The 16185-nt window shown below is 38.1% G+C and overlaps 1 protein-coding gene across 5 annotated transcripts in view; it reads right to left on the bottom strand.

The window, feature by feature from the left end:
* Window positions 1-273: 273 nt before the first annotated feature.
* STXBP6 (syntaxin binding protein 6) overlaps window positions 274-16185 on the bottom strand; it is a 106053-nt gene continuing 90141 nt past the window's right edge. For 3 of the 5 annotated variants that reach the window (XR_014527740.1, XR_014527741.1, XR_014527742.1), the window contains exons 5-7: window positions 9317-9474; window positions 2743-4852; window positions 274-2589 (exon numbers count right to left, since the gene is read on the bottom strand). Coding sequence is in view for 2 of the 5 variants with exons in the window: in XM_083510339.1 (XP_083366465.1) it covers window positions 4829-4852; window positions 9317-9474 (182 nt within the window). In the remaining 3 variants the exon portion in view is untranslated. Of the gene's footprint in view, window positions 4853-9316; window positions 9475-16185 lie in introns of all 5 variants that reach the window. The other 2 variants (XM_083510339.1, XM_083510340.1) reach the window with 1 other exon arrangement.

Raw genomic sequence — 16185 nt, 5'->3', positions numbered from 1 at the left:
CCCACCTCTGTGGCCATTTCCAGCAATTCCTCCCCTGGCCACAGCTCCCCATGCACCCAAAATCTGTTCAAGAGGGTCCCCCAATTCTCTAGAGATTTTGAGAAGCAGTAGGGTAGAGGATGTGGGAGAGGAATAGCCAAAAACTGCTCCCATTTCTCCATTCAGCTGATGGCTGCTTTCCAGCAGACAAACATCAGCTGAAGCCAGCATTTTCACAATACTTTTGTAATAGCTGGGACATCCCAAAATATAAAAGCAAAAAGTCATCGTTCATATACTTATTAAAACTTTTATTATGAAAACAAAATTGTCATTTTACAGTTATGTGAATCACACACAGAACAATACATACAATGAATTCTATTTTGCCAGATTATAGTTTTGTACAAGGCCAACATCTCATTCCAAGGGCCTAGACATTCCTATGCCCTGACGAAGAGAGAAGTAGCTATTTATTGAAGGGACAAACTGCAACTTGCATTCACAACATTCAGCAATGTATTTGAGCACCGTAACCATTTAGAGCCATGGTGCTTTTTATTCTTCAAGAGGATGGATCGGTCCAGTAGCACTTCGTATTGTGCATGTAGCACATTGGTAAATATACCTTTTAGTAATGTGAATATTTACAGTACAGGTGTGACAAGAAGCCAAAACAATTCTGAATGATGTGATGCAAAAGATGACGGTCTTCAGCGATCAGCTTCTGCACACATTTCAGGCCACAAAACAAGTGTCACATTCTTTGCAGGCAATCTTATCTGTCTGGAATACATATGAAAATCAGTGGCCAACTTTGTGTAAATCATTTAGTTAAGGCATATATACAACAAGTATGAGCCATGAAATCTTTATTTTGAATGGCTGATTCCTTATGGATCTCTAGTATGCAATATTTTATTAGGCACTTCTGCCAGCAACAAAAGGAGGAAATAAGGGGTGGGGGGAACATGGCTAAGTGTTCCGGTAACCACCATAAAGTAGTTGTGTAAATAAGCCCTTGCTGGTGTGGCTGAGGGGTGGAGGGAGGCGCCGCTGAGCTCCCAGTTCAAAATGTGCTTCCCACAGAGCTCTTTAGACTTGGGGCACCTTGAGACAGTCACTATTTTGGGGTGATAGACATCCACATACCAGCAAATTCCAGTTCCACAATTAAAGTTGATTTAGAGATATTGCACATCAAACCTGCTTCCCAAAATATAATTTTCTCTTTTTTTGCAAAAAAGGAAAGTGAAAGGAAAAAGTAGCAGAAAGTGTGGGATGCTACATCATCTAGCCTCCTCACAAACAAAAGTGAATGCTCAGTAAAACAGCTAACCATGTCTAATCTGCCTGCAAACAAATCAGGATGAATGCTCAAAATGCAGGTCTACTGGAAGCGCCCTTAAGTGTCATCTAAAAGGATTAAGAGCAAAAGAGGAGGTATGGAATAATAACAAAAATCATTCTACAAGGTTAAATTTACAGTCATGCCTTCTCTCGCCAAATAATCTGGAAGAACAGCATATTTTATTGAATGACAAAAACCAGGATTAGAAAAGAACCCATTTATTGTAGAATGGTGTGGTGTGTTTTTTTCCTATATCCTTAGAAAGAATATCATATCAACAAGAATTTACAATTTTGGCATGTTAAAGCACAACAAACGTAAGATCACTTATTTAGTGAGCAAGTTCTGTTAACATTTTCACATTAATGCACATTTTGCTAGCCACAAAAATAGGCTGTTAAGACTGATCTCACTGATATAACAGTTTGAAGTCCAAGTAACATACGTTTTTTATTCTTCGCAGAACTTTTAAAAAGTTGATAAAGAAACTATGGTTCTTGTTACTTTTTACAAATACATTCTTGAATATGAAACATTAACCTGAATTACGGTATACTTTGTGTACTCAAATATCTAATACTAGAATTGTATACTACCACTATTCTCAGGAGGACGTTTTTAACACTATAATGTTTACCTTCAGTACTAGATGTCAGCACATTTGCTTCTAATTACCCTTAAAAAAAAAGCCACCATGAAATTTAAATTTACTCAATAGCAGAAATAAAAATTAAGATCTAATTTTTGATACATCAAAGTGATAAAATCACCAGGGGTTGCTTGGCAGTTTGAAAACAAGCCCTAATTTGACAAGAAGCCAAAATTATCATTGATCTGAAATGCAAAAAATGTGCAAAATAAATATAACATACAGAATGGTTCACAGTACAAGCAATGGAAAATCTGGAATTTAGCAGTAGTCCTCCGATCAGATATGGCCAACTGCAAACAGCATCCTCATTCACACTGTATTACCTAACACTTCATTCATGTTAATTGTAAATTCATCTAATCTCCAACTGACGTACTTTTCAGCTATGGCCACATTGGTGCTGGCTTTACATGATGCAGTTCAGAGAGCTGGAACCGCCTATGAATGATGTGACTACTTGTCCAGGGCACTTGGTGTGTGTGGGAAAGATCGCATGGGAAAGATCCCTATGATGAGTCCTGCCTACATAGCTGCACTATTCATGCATAGCCCATTGCATGGGGCAGCATTACAGAAAGGTGGTACCCACATTGTTGGGTTCCACAGGCTGCCTTTGTGACGATCTCGTTTCATCCACTAACTTCAGCAAAACTGACACGGCAACTGTATTTTAGCTTGTATTTCTCATTACTTATTATTATTATTTTTAATCCTGACACCCCTACCTTGCCCAAGCCTATTAAAAACAGTAATGAAAAACTGGTAACAAAATTGCTTTGGAAAATGCTGTATACTTTAGTCTAATTCCAAAGCGCAAAGATCTACTGGATATTTTGCTGGCCCATTTAATTCCTGAGCAGTAGGTGCATCAGGTGGAGCCAATGGTTCAAAATGCACCTTGGATGAACAGTGAAGGCATTACATTTAACCACCTTATTTTGATTTGGAACATGTCTAACTGGCAGGCTTGTGCTGTTGTAACTCCTAAGGGGGGGGGGGTCCACAAAGCCACTTTTCTCTTACAACTTCAAACAAATCTAATAGGCAATTAAGTCTAATTAAATGGATGTTCTCTCTGCTTTGATTTAAAGGTTCATCTACATTAAAAGCTGCTTCTTTTGTTTTGCTGGTGTTTGTGCAAACAAAAATAAAATAAAAACGCAGAAATTTCACTCTCCAATATCTACAAACCGTTTTTCTCATCTCTTGGGCTGCCTTACTCGAAAACCATTAGCTGTGTTCCAATCGTAATCTATAATGCAATAGCAGTGAAATAACATGAAATTCTGCTCACATATCACTTTGGATCTAAAAATTCAAAGCACAGAGGAAAATCAGAGAAGAAAATACAAAATATATCAGAAATCCTGAAACATTTGCTGGAACTTATGGAGGCAGGGTTGTTCTGGAGAGTCCCTCACATTTTCTGCGCACACATCTTCCTATGCCTAGCAAATATTCACTGCTATCAGAGGAAAGGGTGTGGTTGGATCCACACGACTCAATCATCTCTTGAAGGGAAGTTAGGTAAGAATGGTCTGGTACTGATGCTGACAAAGCAGACAGAACTGACTTCATGTGCAATGGATGTGCTTATAGATCAAGTGTTGCAAGCTAACTGAGTAACTGCGAACCCTAGGTACTGGATGCTGAGCTCTAGTGCCAAGAACTCCATGCATAGCTCCAGATCCCAAACTCAACCAAGAGGCTTTTGTGCATGTTGTTAGATCAAACAGCAAAAGCTTCAAAACCAACGAAATTTGTGTGTGTGAAAGTATTCCACAAAATGCAAGGTTAATTTTAGTCACTCTAAAATTATGAGTCTCCTTGGGAACCACTCAGTGCAAGGGCAGTTCAACCTTAGCTTCTCCTAGCCAAGGATGGCGAGGCTGCAGTGTTGGGAATAAATGTACCAAAGTTACTCAAAGCACTAAAATTGAAGCATGCTTAACATTAAGCAGAACTGCAGCTTCAGCAAGTGTAGTAAGTGTTCGTGGACACATTAAAATGCTGGAATGATTCCTGTATAATGTGGATTTGGAATGTTCTCTCTCTCTCTCTCTCTCTCTCTCTCTCTCTCTCTCTCTCTCTTAAAAATCTCATTTACAAAGGGAAAATTCTGTTTTATAATTTGACTGCTAAATTCCAGACTAAATGTAGAGACATTTGGAAATTTAGTCATCAGAGTTTCCTTAGCCTTAACATCTCAAGTGTGAATTCTCGGTGGTATTATACAGTCCAAAGAATAAATCAGAAGAGTAAAAAAGAAGAAGTTATTTTGAAAATGTAGTGTTGACCACAAGTTGACCTCTCGAATCCAGATTTGCACTGTGGTGCTGGTGATGGCACATGCAAAATATGAGTATTAATACTGGCAGAAATGAGAAGGCTGCTTTTTCATAGCAAATAATTCATTTCGTTTTGCTCAGTGATCGAAGACATAAACTATGTAGCTCTAAAAATTGTTCAAAGAGATAATTGTAAACCAAATTCCTTGGATTTTATTTTCATTTGGTAATCTTCCCCGTAGGCAGTTTTATTTCTTCTTTCTTAATACTGGGGAAAGTGTGATGTTGAAGATCAATGCAGTTCAGTATGTCCTTTGGTCCAATTTCCATGTTAACACCATCTCTTAATTTAAATAATAAAAAATATATATGGTAAAAGTGCAGAATGGCTTAGCAATACAAAAAGATAGGAATATAACTTATTTCCTACATAGTAACTGGAATAACTGGGCTTCAATGAACTGTAGAAAAAAGCAGACATGTGGTTGTATCTCCAGTAAAAAAATGATGAATCTAGCTTTTCAGTTCCTCTTGGAAAGAGCTTTACAGTAGGCATTTTCAGCACTTGTGCTTCATGGCAAGCTGGAGGGAAAATGTGTGAGAGAGTGAGAGATGCATTAAGACTTATTTACAATTATGGCTGGACATTTATGAACTAGGCTTAGTTCCTGTGCTGCAGACAAAATGGAAGCATGTATATATTGGGTGCAAATCCCAATAAAACTTTCTCCTGTTGAGTTTATATTGCTTGCTACAGTCACAGACCATATAATCAATACAGAAGGAAGATACTTAGTTGTTTTCACTCACTTCAAGGTGAAGATGCTGAAATCCAACCAAGATAAAAAGAAACACCATAAAATTACTTTATTTAAATTACAAATATCACATGCAATGTTAATGAGATTATCTAACTTCTAAAGAAAGCTTTGAAAGGAAATATAAGCATATCAAACCCCTCCCCTCCTCATTGCAAATACAGAACTAACGGTAGCTTGAGTGATCCCTCCCTAGCGGAATCAAACCATGGTTTACAATCTTAGTTTGGAGGGATAGCTCAAACCACTGTTCAGGGGACCTGATGTCACAACAAAGTGCGGCTTGATTTATACTAAAATGTAAGGAATTAAGACCCATCTACAAGGGAGGTGGAAACACACAGAGACTCTTGATTATGATCCTCTATATAGAGCATATAGTTTGCATAAGCTAGGGGGGTGTTCTTAAATATGAACACCTTAAGTTGACCATATATATATATATATATATATATATATATATATATATATATATGCAGGTTTTGGTGTCTTCGGGTGTCTTCCCGTGTAAGAGTTGGGGTGTCTAGGCGACGTTTCGACGAGGTCTCACTCGTCATCTTCAGGCTGGTGCTTTCGGCTTCTTGTTACTGGAACAGAGCAGGATCTCAGTGTTCTGTTCCAGTAACAAGAAGCCGAAAGCACCAGCCTGAAGATGACGAGTGAGACCTCGTCGAAACGTCGCCTAGACACCCCAACTCTTACACGGGAAGACACCCGAAGACACCAAAACCTGCATTCCTGTACCCGTGAAAATCTACGAAAGCAAATATATATATATATATATATATATGCCAAAACCCTCCCCCAATGGAAAACCCTAACCAGTACCCCAGCCCAAGAGTCTGTTCAGCAGTCTCACCTTTTGTAGCTGGAGTCGGTTGGGACTAAATCAGATTAAAATCACCTTAACTTTCAAAGCATCTGGGTAGGCTTGTCTAAAGAAAATATTTTTAGCAGCTGCCAAAAAGAGGTCAGTGAATTCAGCTGCTCGATCTCAGTAGACAGGGAGTTCCAAAGTGTAGGCTCTGCCACACGAAACGATCGAGTTCTTACAAATTAGGTACAGGTCTTATATGGCACCTGTAATAGTGCCAATTCCACCGACTGAAGCGGTTGAATGGATGCATGTCAGGTAAGGCTGGTCCCAAGTTGTCAAGGGCTTTATATGCTGATAGTAATACCTTGAACTTGGCCCAGTAGCAAATTGGTAACCAGTGCAGACCTCTTGAGTTATTCTTATGAATACTGAACAAATCTGTGTCATAGGAAGCTAACAGAGAACCAGTCCATCTAGTTTATTGTTGGCAACACTGACGGGCAACAAATCTCTTGGGTTTCAATAAATGATCCCCCCCCCCGCCCCAATACTCAAGACATTTAAAAGTAGGTAACAAGAACACAGCTGCATCTTTCAATATCAGCTCTCATATTGGCACTTATATCTGGTTATTTTGGGATACACACAGAAAAGCCTTTTCATGTGATGTGCTAGCAAGCATCTCTCCCCACATCTTATCCACTTAATACAGAAATTAACTTGACATGTAGCCACTTCCTGGACACCACCTCAGCCATCTAATCACAACATTTTAATAGTGATGTCAGGAGCTGACGAACTGTCACAGCATTTGTGCTACATCTTTTAAGTGAGATCCTTGACTTGATTCTGAAATGTTCCTTAAAAATGAAGATGCTGAATGGCACACAGATATTTACTTAAATCTTTTTTCTTTCTTTCTTTTTCTTTTTTACATTAATAGACGTCATCATTAGGATTTTTGCCAGTGCAGGATTATTTTACATTTCAGGCACGGCACAGATTAGTATTGGGCACAAAGCACATAAACCAGCAACTTGTATAAATAATTGACTTTGCAACAATGACTCTGTGAAGTCACTTCAAAGAGTTTAAAAGTAAACACAAACCAGATTAATTAGTTTGTTTCACTACTTCCAAAAGTGGGAGAAAGCAACACAGGAATTCAGTATTGCTCATTAGTATTCAGTTCCGAATGTTGCAGAAAAACATAAATGCAAGATAAATAAATGAGGATTAAAGGAATAAGTTTCAAGATTTTCCTGTAGTTTCTAGGGGTGTGATACGATGCTTGAAATATTCATATATATATTTTTAAAGAAAAGGAAGAAGAGTCATGTTCCAGGTTGTCTAGAGTTCTTGAAAGTTGCATCGCATACACGTACTACAATTCCATATTTATTATGAACCAAAAAGGTGATGGTCAGTCCTTGTAGCATATAATAATAGAGGAGTGTTAGAGAAAGGCTGTGAATACAGGAGATATCAAGTCTTGAGAACACTATGAAGAGCGTTTAAGGGACAGCAGAAGGCTTAGCAAAGAAGCCAATTATGTGGGGAAAGACAGAGGTTGCTAGTCTAGATCACAGGCAAGGTTAACAGATCAGGCTTGTTTGAAAAGAGACTTGCCCCAAGGACAGGGGGTGTTTGGGCTGAATGGATACAGTGCAACAAAGGTCTGGGAAGACAAGCTGTTGGGGTAGTCAGGGATGGTCTATATTTGCTTCCAACTCCATTTACAGAAGTGTATGTGTATGTATAGTCCAGATAGCCCTCTGCTAGTAATTGTTAGTGGAAGTTGCCGAGTTATAGCCAGACTGATAAAGATTCAAAGACCAAGATAGCCACTTTTGTTTTAATCATATTCTAAGAGAAGGCTTTCAGCCTTCACCAACGTGGTGTCTGGGGGTGATGGGAGCAGTTCGAAATTAACTTAAACATAAAAACATGCATTCTCTGAGGTGAAGTGAGCACCCATCTTCTACAGGTAAAAAGTAAGAGTATTTGTAGGCACAGTTAGAAATATAAGCTCCTTTTTAAGATGTAAGATGTAAGGAATAGCCACAGTAATACCAAGGGCAGCACAAGACTTAAGTGTAAATGTATAATAGGGAAAATGCTACAATGCAATCCAAAGGATGTATTTTGCACTGCTGGTGGCAACATTCCTCTCCTGGTCCTGACTGTATCACAAAGCAAAACGGGAGATGGAAAATGCAAGTCCTCATATTCTTTTTGTCAGGTCTTGCTGCATAGTTTGATGCAATCTGTGGAACTTTTTTTTTTCCTTGTTAGATATGTGTTACTCTGCTCAGCTTTTCAAACCATGCCAACAGAATATTTAACCAGTACATTCTTTAAAAGGCCAACAAAAGACCATTTTTGTGTAAGTGGATGAGGTCAGATGGAGATACTGTGTACTATGTTCTTTATTGCCCTTCATAGGAGCAGATCCTTCTATTCATTCCAGAATTTTTTAGAAGGTCAAAACAGGTGATTTCAAAATTAGATGGTTGCTGGCTGATAAAGATAAGTTTGTTATTTATGAGGTTGCTTTGTATATGCTAGAAGTGAGAAGCTTGTCAGATGAAAACTGTTGGCTGTCATGGCGATTTTTAAATCTAAAATATTTGGAGAACTTTATAATTGTATGTTTTGTTAATTTACAGCTCTGAAAACTAGTATTTTTTAACTTACAATTGGATTCTTTGTGTTTGTTATTTACAATAAAAAATCTCACTGGCATTGACTTCTCTGGGTCTATTCAGAGTATGACATAGTAACCCCACTTACCCGGGAGTAAGCCACATTGAATTAAATAGTCATGGTTAGGATTGCAGCCTTAGCTGGATACCACCTGTAGGGTGGGTGCCACTACTGAGAAGGCCCTACCTCAGATTTAGTTAATGCACATGGCAGAACATTAGCCTTCACACGTATTCTCGGTTTCCTCAGAATCTTCCAAGAGAGTGTAAAAACTTTTTTGTATTCCAGCAAACATATGTTTTATTGGGGTATATAATTTTTTTATCTGATATTTTTGTATCTGTTGAACCCATCTCTGTTGTATTACATCATTTTATGGAATGTTGTGCTTTATTTGATTTACTTAATTGTTGTAAAACTCCCCTGCCCCACCTGAATACCCAGGCACTAGAAGTGTGGGCTGCATATTTTTCAAACAAACAAATGCCAGCGCTAACTTACCAGGTCAGAATGTGCCCCTTTGCCAGCATTTATCAACAAGGGTTTGGTACCCTTTGATGAGATTAAACAGATGACAACAATATGTGAAAACAACATTGCATATTAATATTAGGGGTTTCCTAGCAACCTGCTTCTCATAGAAGTTATTACCATATTAAGGATTTCTTGTCCCTTTCCTTAAGCTGTATTTTATTAATTTCATACCTTGTGTGCAGTTTCTGCAAACTGCTGAGCACTGTTCTTCATATCCTCTGTCTTTTCCTCTGCTCGACCTAACCTTTCACCACGCTCATTCAAAGCTTGACTTGCCTTCTGTACTGCACTGGTTACACTGTCTGCAGCCGAATGTAATATGCTATTTCCTAAAAAATAAAATAAAAATAAATTGTTAGAAACAAAAATGAAAAACGTACGTGAGAACTGTGAATGACATGGTCAAATGTATCTCAACATTTTCTAATATCAGAACTCTGATATAAAACAAACAAGGTTGGATCATAGGAAAACAGGAATTTATCTTCTATTAGGCCATTGCTCCAATTGGCTCAATATTGCCTGCACCAGGAGACCCACACTTGTTGGGCCCATGGACACATTTGGAAATCTAACATGCTGTCATGGGCACTACAGAATACCCAGCTGATGATGCTCAAAATCCTCTCCAAAATGGGCAAAACACCTACACCAACACAAAATAAGACACACATGTACACAAATGAAAGCAACCCCCCCCCAACAGGTAAATCGTCCCAAACCAAAACACACTCTTTCTCCTTTTCTCCCTACCCACACAACATGTTAGGAGGGTTGTCTGATGTCAGGGACTACAGGTCTACAATGACTAGCAATGACTCTCCTGTGCTTCATCAAGCACCATTTTTTAGCTCTACCTGGAAATGCCATGGATTGAACCAGAGACTTTCTGCAGGGGCCCCACCACTAAGTTAATGCTCTTCAACCTATGAGACTCGTGAGTGGAGTTCTACTCACAGAACAGAGCTTTGCCATCTTTTCCTGGAATAAATAGAGAAATTCTATACATGTCTGGGTGAGAAGTAAGTCCAACTGAGTTGGATAGGACTTACTCCCAGGTACTTGGTATAGGATTTTAGCCATGTCTCAAAAGAAAAAAATTAAACAAGTCTTCATGTTCCCAAATACCTTTTTGATTTTTTTTAAAGCTAAAACAAACCTGATGAAAAATATCACTTTATGAAGCTGAGATTGGTACATGTTCTTTTTCTTCTCAGCTTACGTCTTCCCCAACCTGATGCCCTCCAAGTTTGTTTGGACTTCAACTTCCACCAGCCTCTGCCCATTATATCCCATGGTGGGGAATGATTGGGGGTTGTGGCCTAAAATGTCTGGAGGTGTGATTGTTGCATGTGTGGTTTTCTGCCAGTGTTCGAGCTGTAGATGAGATACAGTGGTACCTCGGGTTACATACGCTTCAGATTACACTCTGCTAACCCAGAAATATTACCTCGGGTTAAGAACTTTGCTTCAGGATGAGAACAGAAATCGTGCGGCGGCGGCGCAGCGGCAGCAGGAGGCCCCATTATCTAAAGTGGTGCTTCAGGTTAAGAACAGTTTCAGGTTAAGAACAGACCTCCAGAACGAATTAAGTTCTTAACCCAAGGTACCACTGTATTTGACTTTCTGCTCTCAGGTCTGATATTCATTTGATGTTAATATTGACTGCTTTGCTTCAGCTGACAACGGGATAGCTAAGTCAATTTTCAAAATGAGAGAACTCTATATATGCTTTGGTAAACAAGTGAATTTCTGATGCAATTTTAAATGCACCAGTGGCATAAAATATAGAATTCATACATACAGATCAATGGCTTGATGTTCATACCTGTAGTGTTATAAAGTATTTGGTATTGAAACTATATTATTAAGTGTTTGCATTGCTTGTGGTCTAACAATGCAATGAATTTAGAAATTGTCCACACTTTTCTGAGAAAGGCCATGGTCTTGCAATGGAATTGATCAGCAAATCTCTATCTCTCTCTTTGTAGTTTTAAAAGAAGAATCAACTGATTTTGTCAGCAGGAAACAATCATTATTATTATTTGCCCCCATCCCACTGCTTGTGTATGACTGTCTCAGCAAAAAACGACTGTTTCATTTGTAAATCAAACACGCTTGGTTTGATCAGGAGTTTGGCACTACTATAAAAACAAGTCTGAGAACTGGTGTCTCATTTCAAAGTGAGTACAGTCTGCTATTAAACCAAAAGTTCACTCATTAGCAAATCAGTTCTGTTTATTGCCTTGCAACTGATTCCTGAACATTTCAGCTAACACCCTATCAATTCACTTCCAAAGAGTAGGGAGGAAGTGTCCATTTCTTTGCTCCTACAATGTCCCAGATTGGAATTCTTATGGTTGTATTATGAATAAAGTGGGCTATCAATCATTAAATTTCTGTAGCAGAAATGGTATTTCAAAATGAAGTGTGGAAAGGGGTGTTTCTTAAGGACTTTGAATTTTATAAGCATTTTTGGAGTTGCAAAAAATACGGTCTTGGCAATGATTTCAGCAACGAAGAACTCAAAGTTTCTCAGTGCACAAAGCAGGAACAAAGTTTACCTGTGTAAAGACAGAACTGACCTGTCTCTTTGATTTCTGTGTTTTAAACAGCTGCATAGCAAGCAAAAATTCAAGAGATAGAGCTTTCTACCAAACAGCAAAGTGATGATGGCTGATGGTCTCTCTCCTGATTAAGTGGTTTAATCAATATTTGAAATCTTAACTTACAGCTCTAGTAAATACCTAATTATCTGTAAGAGGGCTCACATATTCAGCTGGTCTCTAAATTCTGCCCATCTTTTATCAACTGATTGCATAACATGAATGATAGACTAAGCTTCACTTAAGGAAGTTTCTGGTTTTATACTTCCTAAACACAACACACTGGCAACTAAACATAACACACCACCACACCTAATTAAAAGGGAAGGAAAGTATTACAGTTATGAGGAAATACACATGGCTCTCCTGTGACTTGTGTTGCTGGGAAGATGAGAGTTAGAGAAATTTTTAATATTTCTGGACTGAAAATGCAACTATTCAGGAAAGCAATCATAACTTGAGGATAAAAAAATAGGAATAAATGCTGCAGCTCTTGTTGTACTATTATTGTGAATGGAAGTAGAGATGCCATATGCTCCACCATATAAAAAGTACAAGTAGGTCAAATAAGGGTTTGTTCTAGCTATAGGGGCTTAAATTATTTTCAATAGTCTTGCATAGCTCAAATCACAATATTAAGACATGGCAGTTACTCTGCTAATGGCTTAAGGCAGATGAACAATCACATTTTAGGAAAAATGGTGTCAAATTCATAGGCATACTGATATGACATAGCTTACTTTGATGTAATGAAGTTTCGATCCAGCATAGTTGATCAGGACAGATAGAGACATTTACATATAATCTAATTCAAATTTAGTCCTAAAAACATGGTGTTAGATTAAGAATGTACATTATATTGCTATGCATTTGGTAAAGCAGAAGGGGTGGAAAGAGACCCACAGAGTTGTACAAATCAGTCTTCTGTGCTGTGGTTATACTTAATGATGGGCCAAACTGTAACTTCAAACCATAGTTCTTAACTAAGAAACAGATAAGTAGTTTTTTAAACAAAGATAAGCACTATAGATAAGAAAAAGCTGATCTGCATGAATCTACACAAGCATAATTAAAACTTCCTGTATTTGGCAAAGTCATTTTAATGTTTATGCATCATCAGATGCAACAGTCTATCATAGTAGGTTATTTGCTTTGTAATGCAAATTGGATTAAACATTTCCTTGTGTACATATTTTTAAGTTCTTAAACATGAACTTTAAAACTCTCACATTCTACTAGTACTAGGATATTATGAAACCTTCTGTTTTGTTTAATAAACAGCTACGCTGACCATGTTCACAAATTACAATCAGCCACAGCTTATAAGCCACAGTTTATTTAACTAAAGTTAAAGTTGATCATCTAACATTAAGCCACAGTTTATAACCTTTTCTTAACGTTAACCATAGCTTAGTATTATGTGTGAACTTGGACCTCTCTCCTTAACTATGGTTAAGGATCTGTCACTGCTCCAAAGCTACTAGTGTAGAACAGGTTAAAATTCAACAGTGGAGGAAAAAGAAACTGTTCTGTGATATACAAACCATGGTTTGAGTGACTGTATGTGAGATACCTTGGTTTTAATGATGGTTTATTAACTATAACTTAGCATTAACTATTGCTTAATGTTACATGCAAACGAGAACAATAAGGCACACAATCCATCAAGAGAACAGTTAAGCTAAGAAAGAGATATAAGACTTGGTGAAACAAGTGTACACTCTTCTGAAATGTGTTTTTTAAGGAAAATAAAGTGCTTGCTATATGCTATGGGCTCTTTTGCACATAGGGCAAGCCTTAACAGCTTAATATTATAAAGGTGAAAACGGCAACCCAGTGTACAGTTAGGCTGGTTGATTCACATTGACTTAAGAGGGATTTAAGCAGTATAGCTGTGTACAGGAGAGCAACCAATGAGACATACATGAATTGAGATATAAATGCTAACTGAGCTAAGTGGAACAGGGGAATTGTATGGCGTATTACATGAAATGTGAAATTAGCTTGACAGAAACAAACCATACACTGCTTTTTAGCTATTACAATTAACTGAACTTAAATGATCACTATAGATTCTATTTTCATCCTAGCTGTTCATTTATATATCTGGTAACATGCATCTAACACTTGCTAACAGTCGGATAATGTCCTTAACAGACAGAACTGTGGGTACAGACTGAAAGACAGCAAAGAGAAACATGAAAGTGTGTCATTAAATCTTAACTTATTTAATCAATGCTCCAAGTGTGTTTATGGTTTTTAAAGAAAAGTTTTTTGTTATTTACCCAATGCTGATTTTACCACATGCCTGTGCCTTGTGTGTGGATCATATAAGACTAAGCTATCCTGAGGTAGTTTGGTTATCCCTAGGCTCCTAAACACCATTCCACAAAATCACATCTGTTAATATGGCAGGTGTAGAAATTAGAACTGTTGACCAACTAGTGGTGATAAAACCAAACAGACTTAATCTATGTATACTGAAATGCATTATCTGGCAAGATAATAGGCTAAGGTCCAACTAACAGCCAGGGTATATCTAGAAAAATGCCAAGCCACACTATGCAACCCCCCCCCCAACGCAAAACAGTCACAGCATGTATTATTTTGTTAAATAAGCAAGCAAATAAATTATGCATTTATAGGGACATATAATATGACCTAATATGCAGTCCTATTATTTGATTAGTGATGCTCAAGTAGAGCCATTTAAACACACATTGGCTGTATTCCTAATTCATTCTCTCTCCATAATGTGGAATCAACTGACAGGTCTTCCACAGTGCCGCCATTCTCTCATTAATTCTGCAGTAGGTATCAAATAGCCCAAGCCAAGTAGTACAAACAAGAAAGGCTACAGGGAGGTTTCTCTTTCTCCACTGCACACATTTCAGAGACAATTTAAGAGCAGAGGTGCTTCAGTACTGCCTGCACTGAACAGTCATGTAGCACAGCAGCAATTCTCACAAAATTACAATTACGCACAACTGAAACCACACTGTAGCTGTCTCACCTTTCTGTCTTCCTTGCAGTGGAACTCAGGAGGGACTATGTCGCAGGCAGTAACTCTTGGAAAGAGCTGCTACAATGATGCGTCATGACATTTAGAGCATTAAACCATTAATTTAATTAACATTACCCCTCAATAATGCAAAGAGAACATAGGGCTTTCATTTATAAGCTTGTTTACCTTTGTAACAAATTTGTAAGGAAGGTAGATCATGGAAGGCAGGTTAATTCCCATTTTTTAGATTGGAGGTAGAAGCTGAAGGACAAGTGATAGCGGCCACCTAACAGACCTAATTTAAACTCAGGTCTGAGGCCCACATGAGTCAACCAGACAACAAAGGCTCACTCAGCTGATCAGGCAGTTTAGAGAGGACCTGCAAAAAGTGCACACCTGCCTCTCACAATGAGCCTAAGCCTTGGAGCCTGGGCTGGAGAGGATGAGAGCAACACACCCAACACATACCCCCATGATGGCATTTCACTAGCGATCCCATGTTTCTCTCATCAACAGGGACTGAAATAATGAAACAGATTTACAAACCATGTTTTCATAGTAATAATAAAGGTTTCTTACGTTTATAAGTGGACATCTCAGTGGTGTTCTTGTCCATTTCCAGAAAGTAATTACTAATATTCTAAGCACCAAAGGTATTGCCTGGGCATTTTCGTTATGTGGTTAGCAATTCAAATATTAGAATTCTGACTCCTAGATTATTTATTGTCAAAATAAAGAGTTGGTCAACAAATAATCAGAATAAACTAATAGAAACCAATTACAGTGGTGCCCCGCAAGACGAATGCCTCGCAAGACGGAAAACTCGCTAGACGAAAGGGTTTTCCGTTTTTGAGCTGCTTCGCAAGACGAATTTCCCTATGGGCTTGCTTCGCAAGACGAAAACGTCTTGCAAGTTTGTTCCTTTTTCTTAACACCGTTAATACAGTTGCGACTTGACTTCGAGGAGCAATTCATAGAACGCAGTGTACATAGTAGCCTTGAGGTTTTTAAAGTAGTAGTTTTTGAGGTTTTTAAAGACTTTGGTGATTTTTGAAACTTTCCCAAAACTTCTTTTGCAGCCATTTGGTAAGTTAAGCTTTTAAAACTTTTTGGGGGGGTTTTGGGTTTTGGGTTGGGGTGTTTGGAATTCAAGGACTTGGTGTTGGGAAGGGGTTTGCAAGAATCTGGAAGCTTGTTTCCCCCCCCTGCATTTTTATGATTTTCTGTGACCATTGGGCCACTCTGCTGTTTTTTTAAAAAAAATTCTGGATTTGAATTTCTGTGTGCTGGGTGGCTGGGGGAACAGTTGGGGAGGGGTTTGCAAGAATCTGGAAGCTTGTGGGTTTTTTTCTGCATTTTTATGATTTTTCTGTGACCATTGGGCCACTCTGCTGTTTTTTTTAAAAAAAATCTGGGTTTGAATTTTGAAA

The sequence above is a fragment of the Podarcis liolepis genome, assembly GCF_965112155.1.
Source record: "Podarcis liolepis genome assembly, chromosome: 1".
Taxonomy (NCBI): Eukaryota; Metazoa; Chordata; class Lepidosauria; order Squamata; family Lacertidae; genus Podarcis; species Podarcis liolepis.
This window is presented reverse-complemented; position numbering and strand designations above follow the sequence as displayed.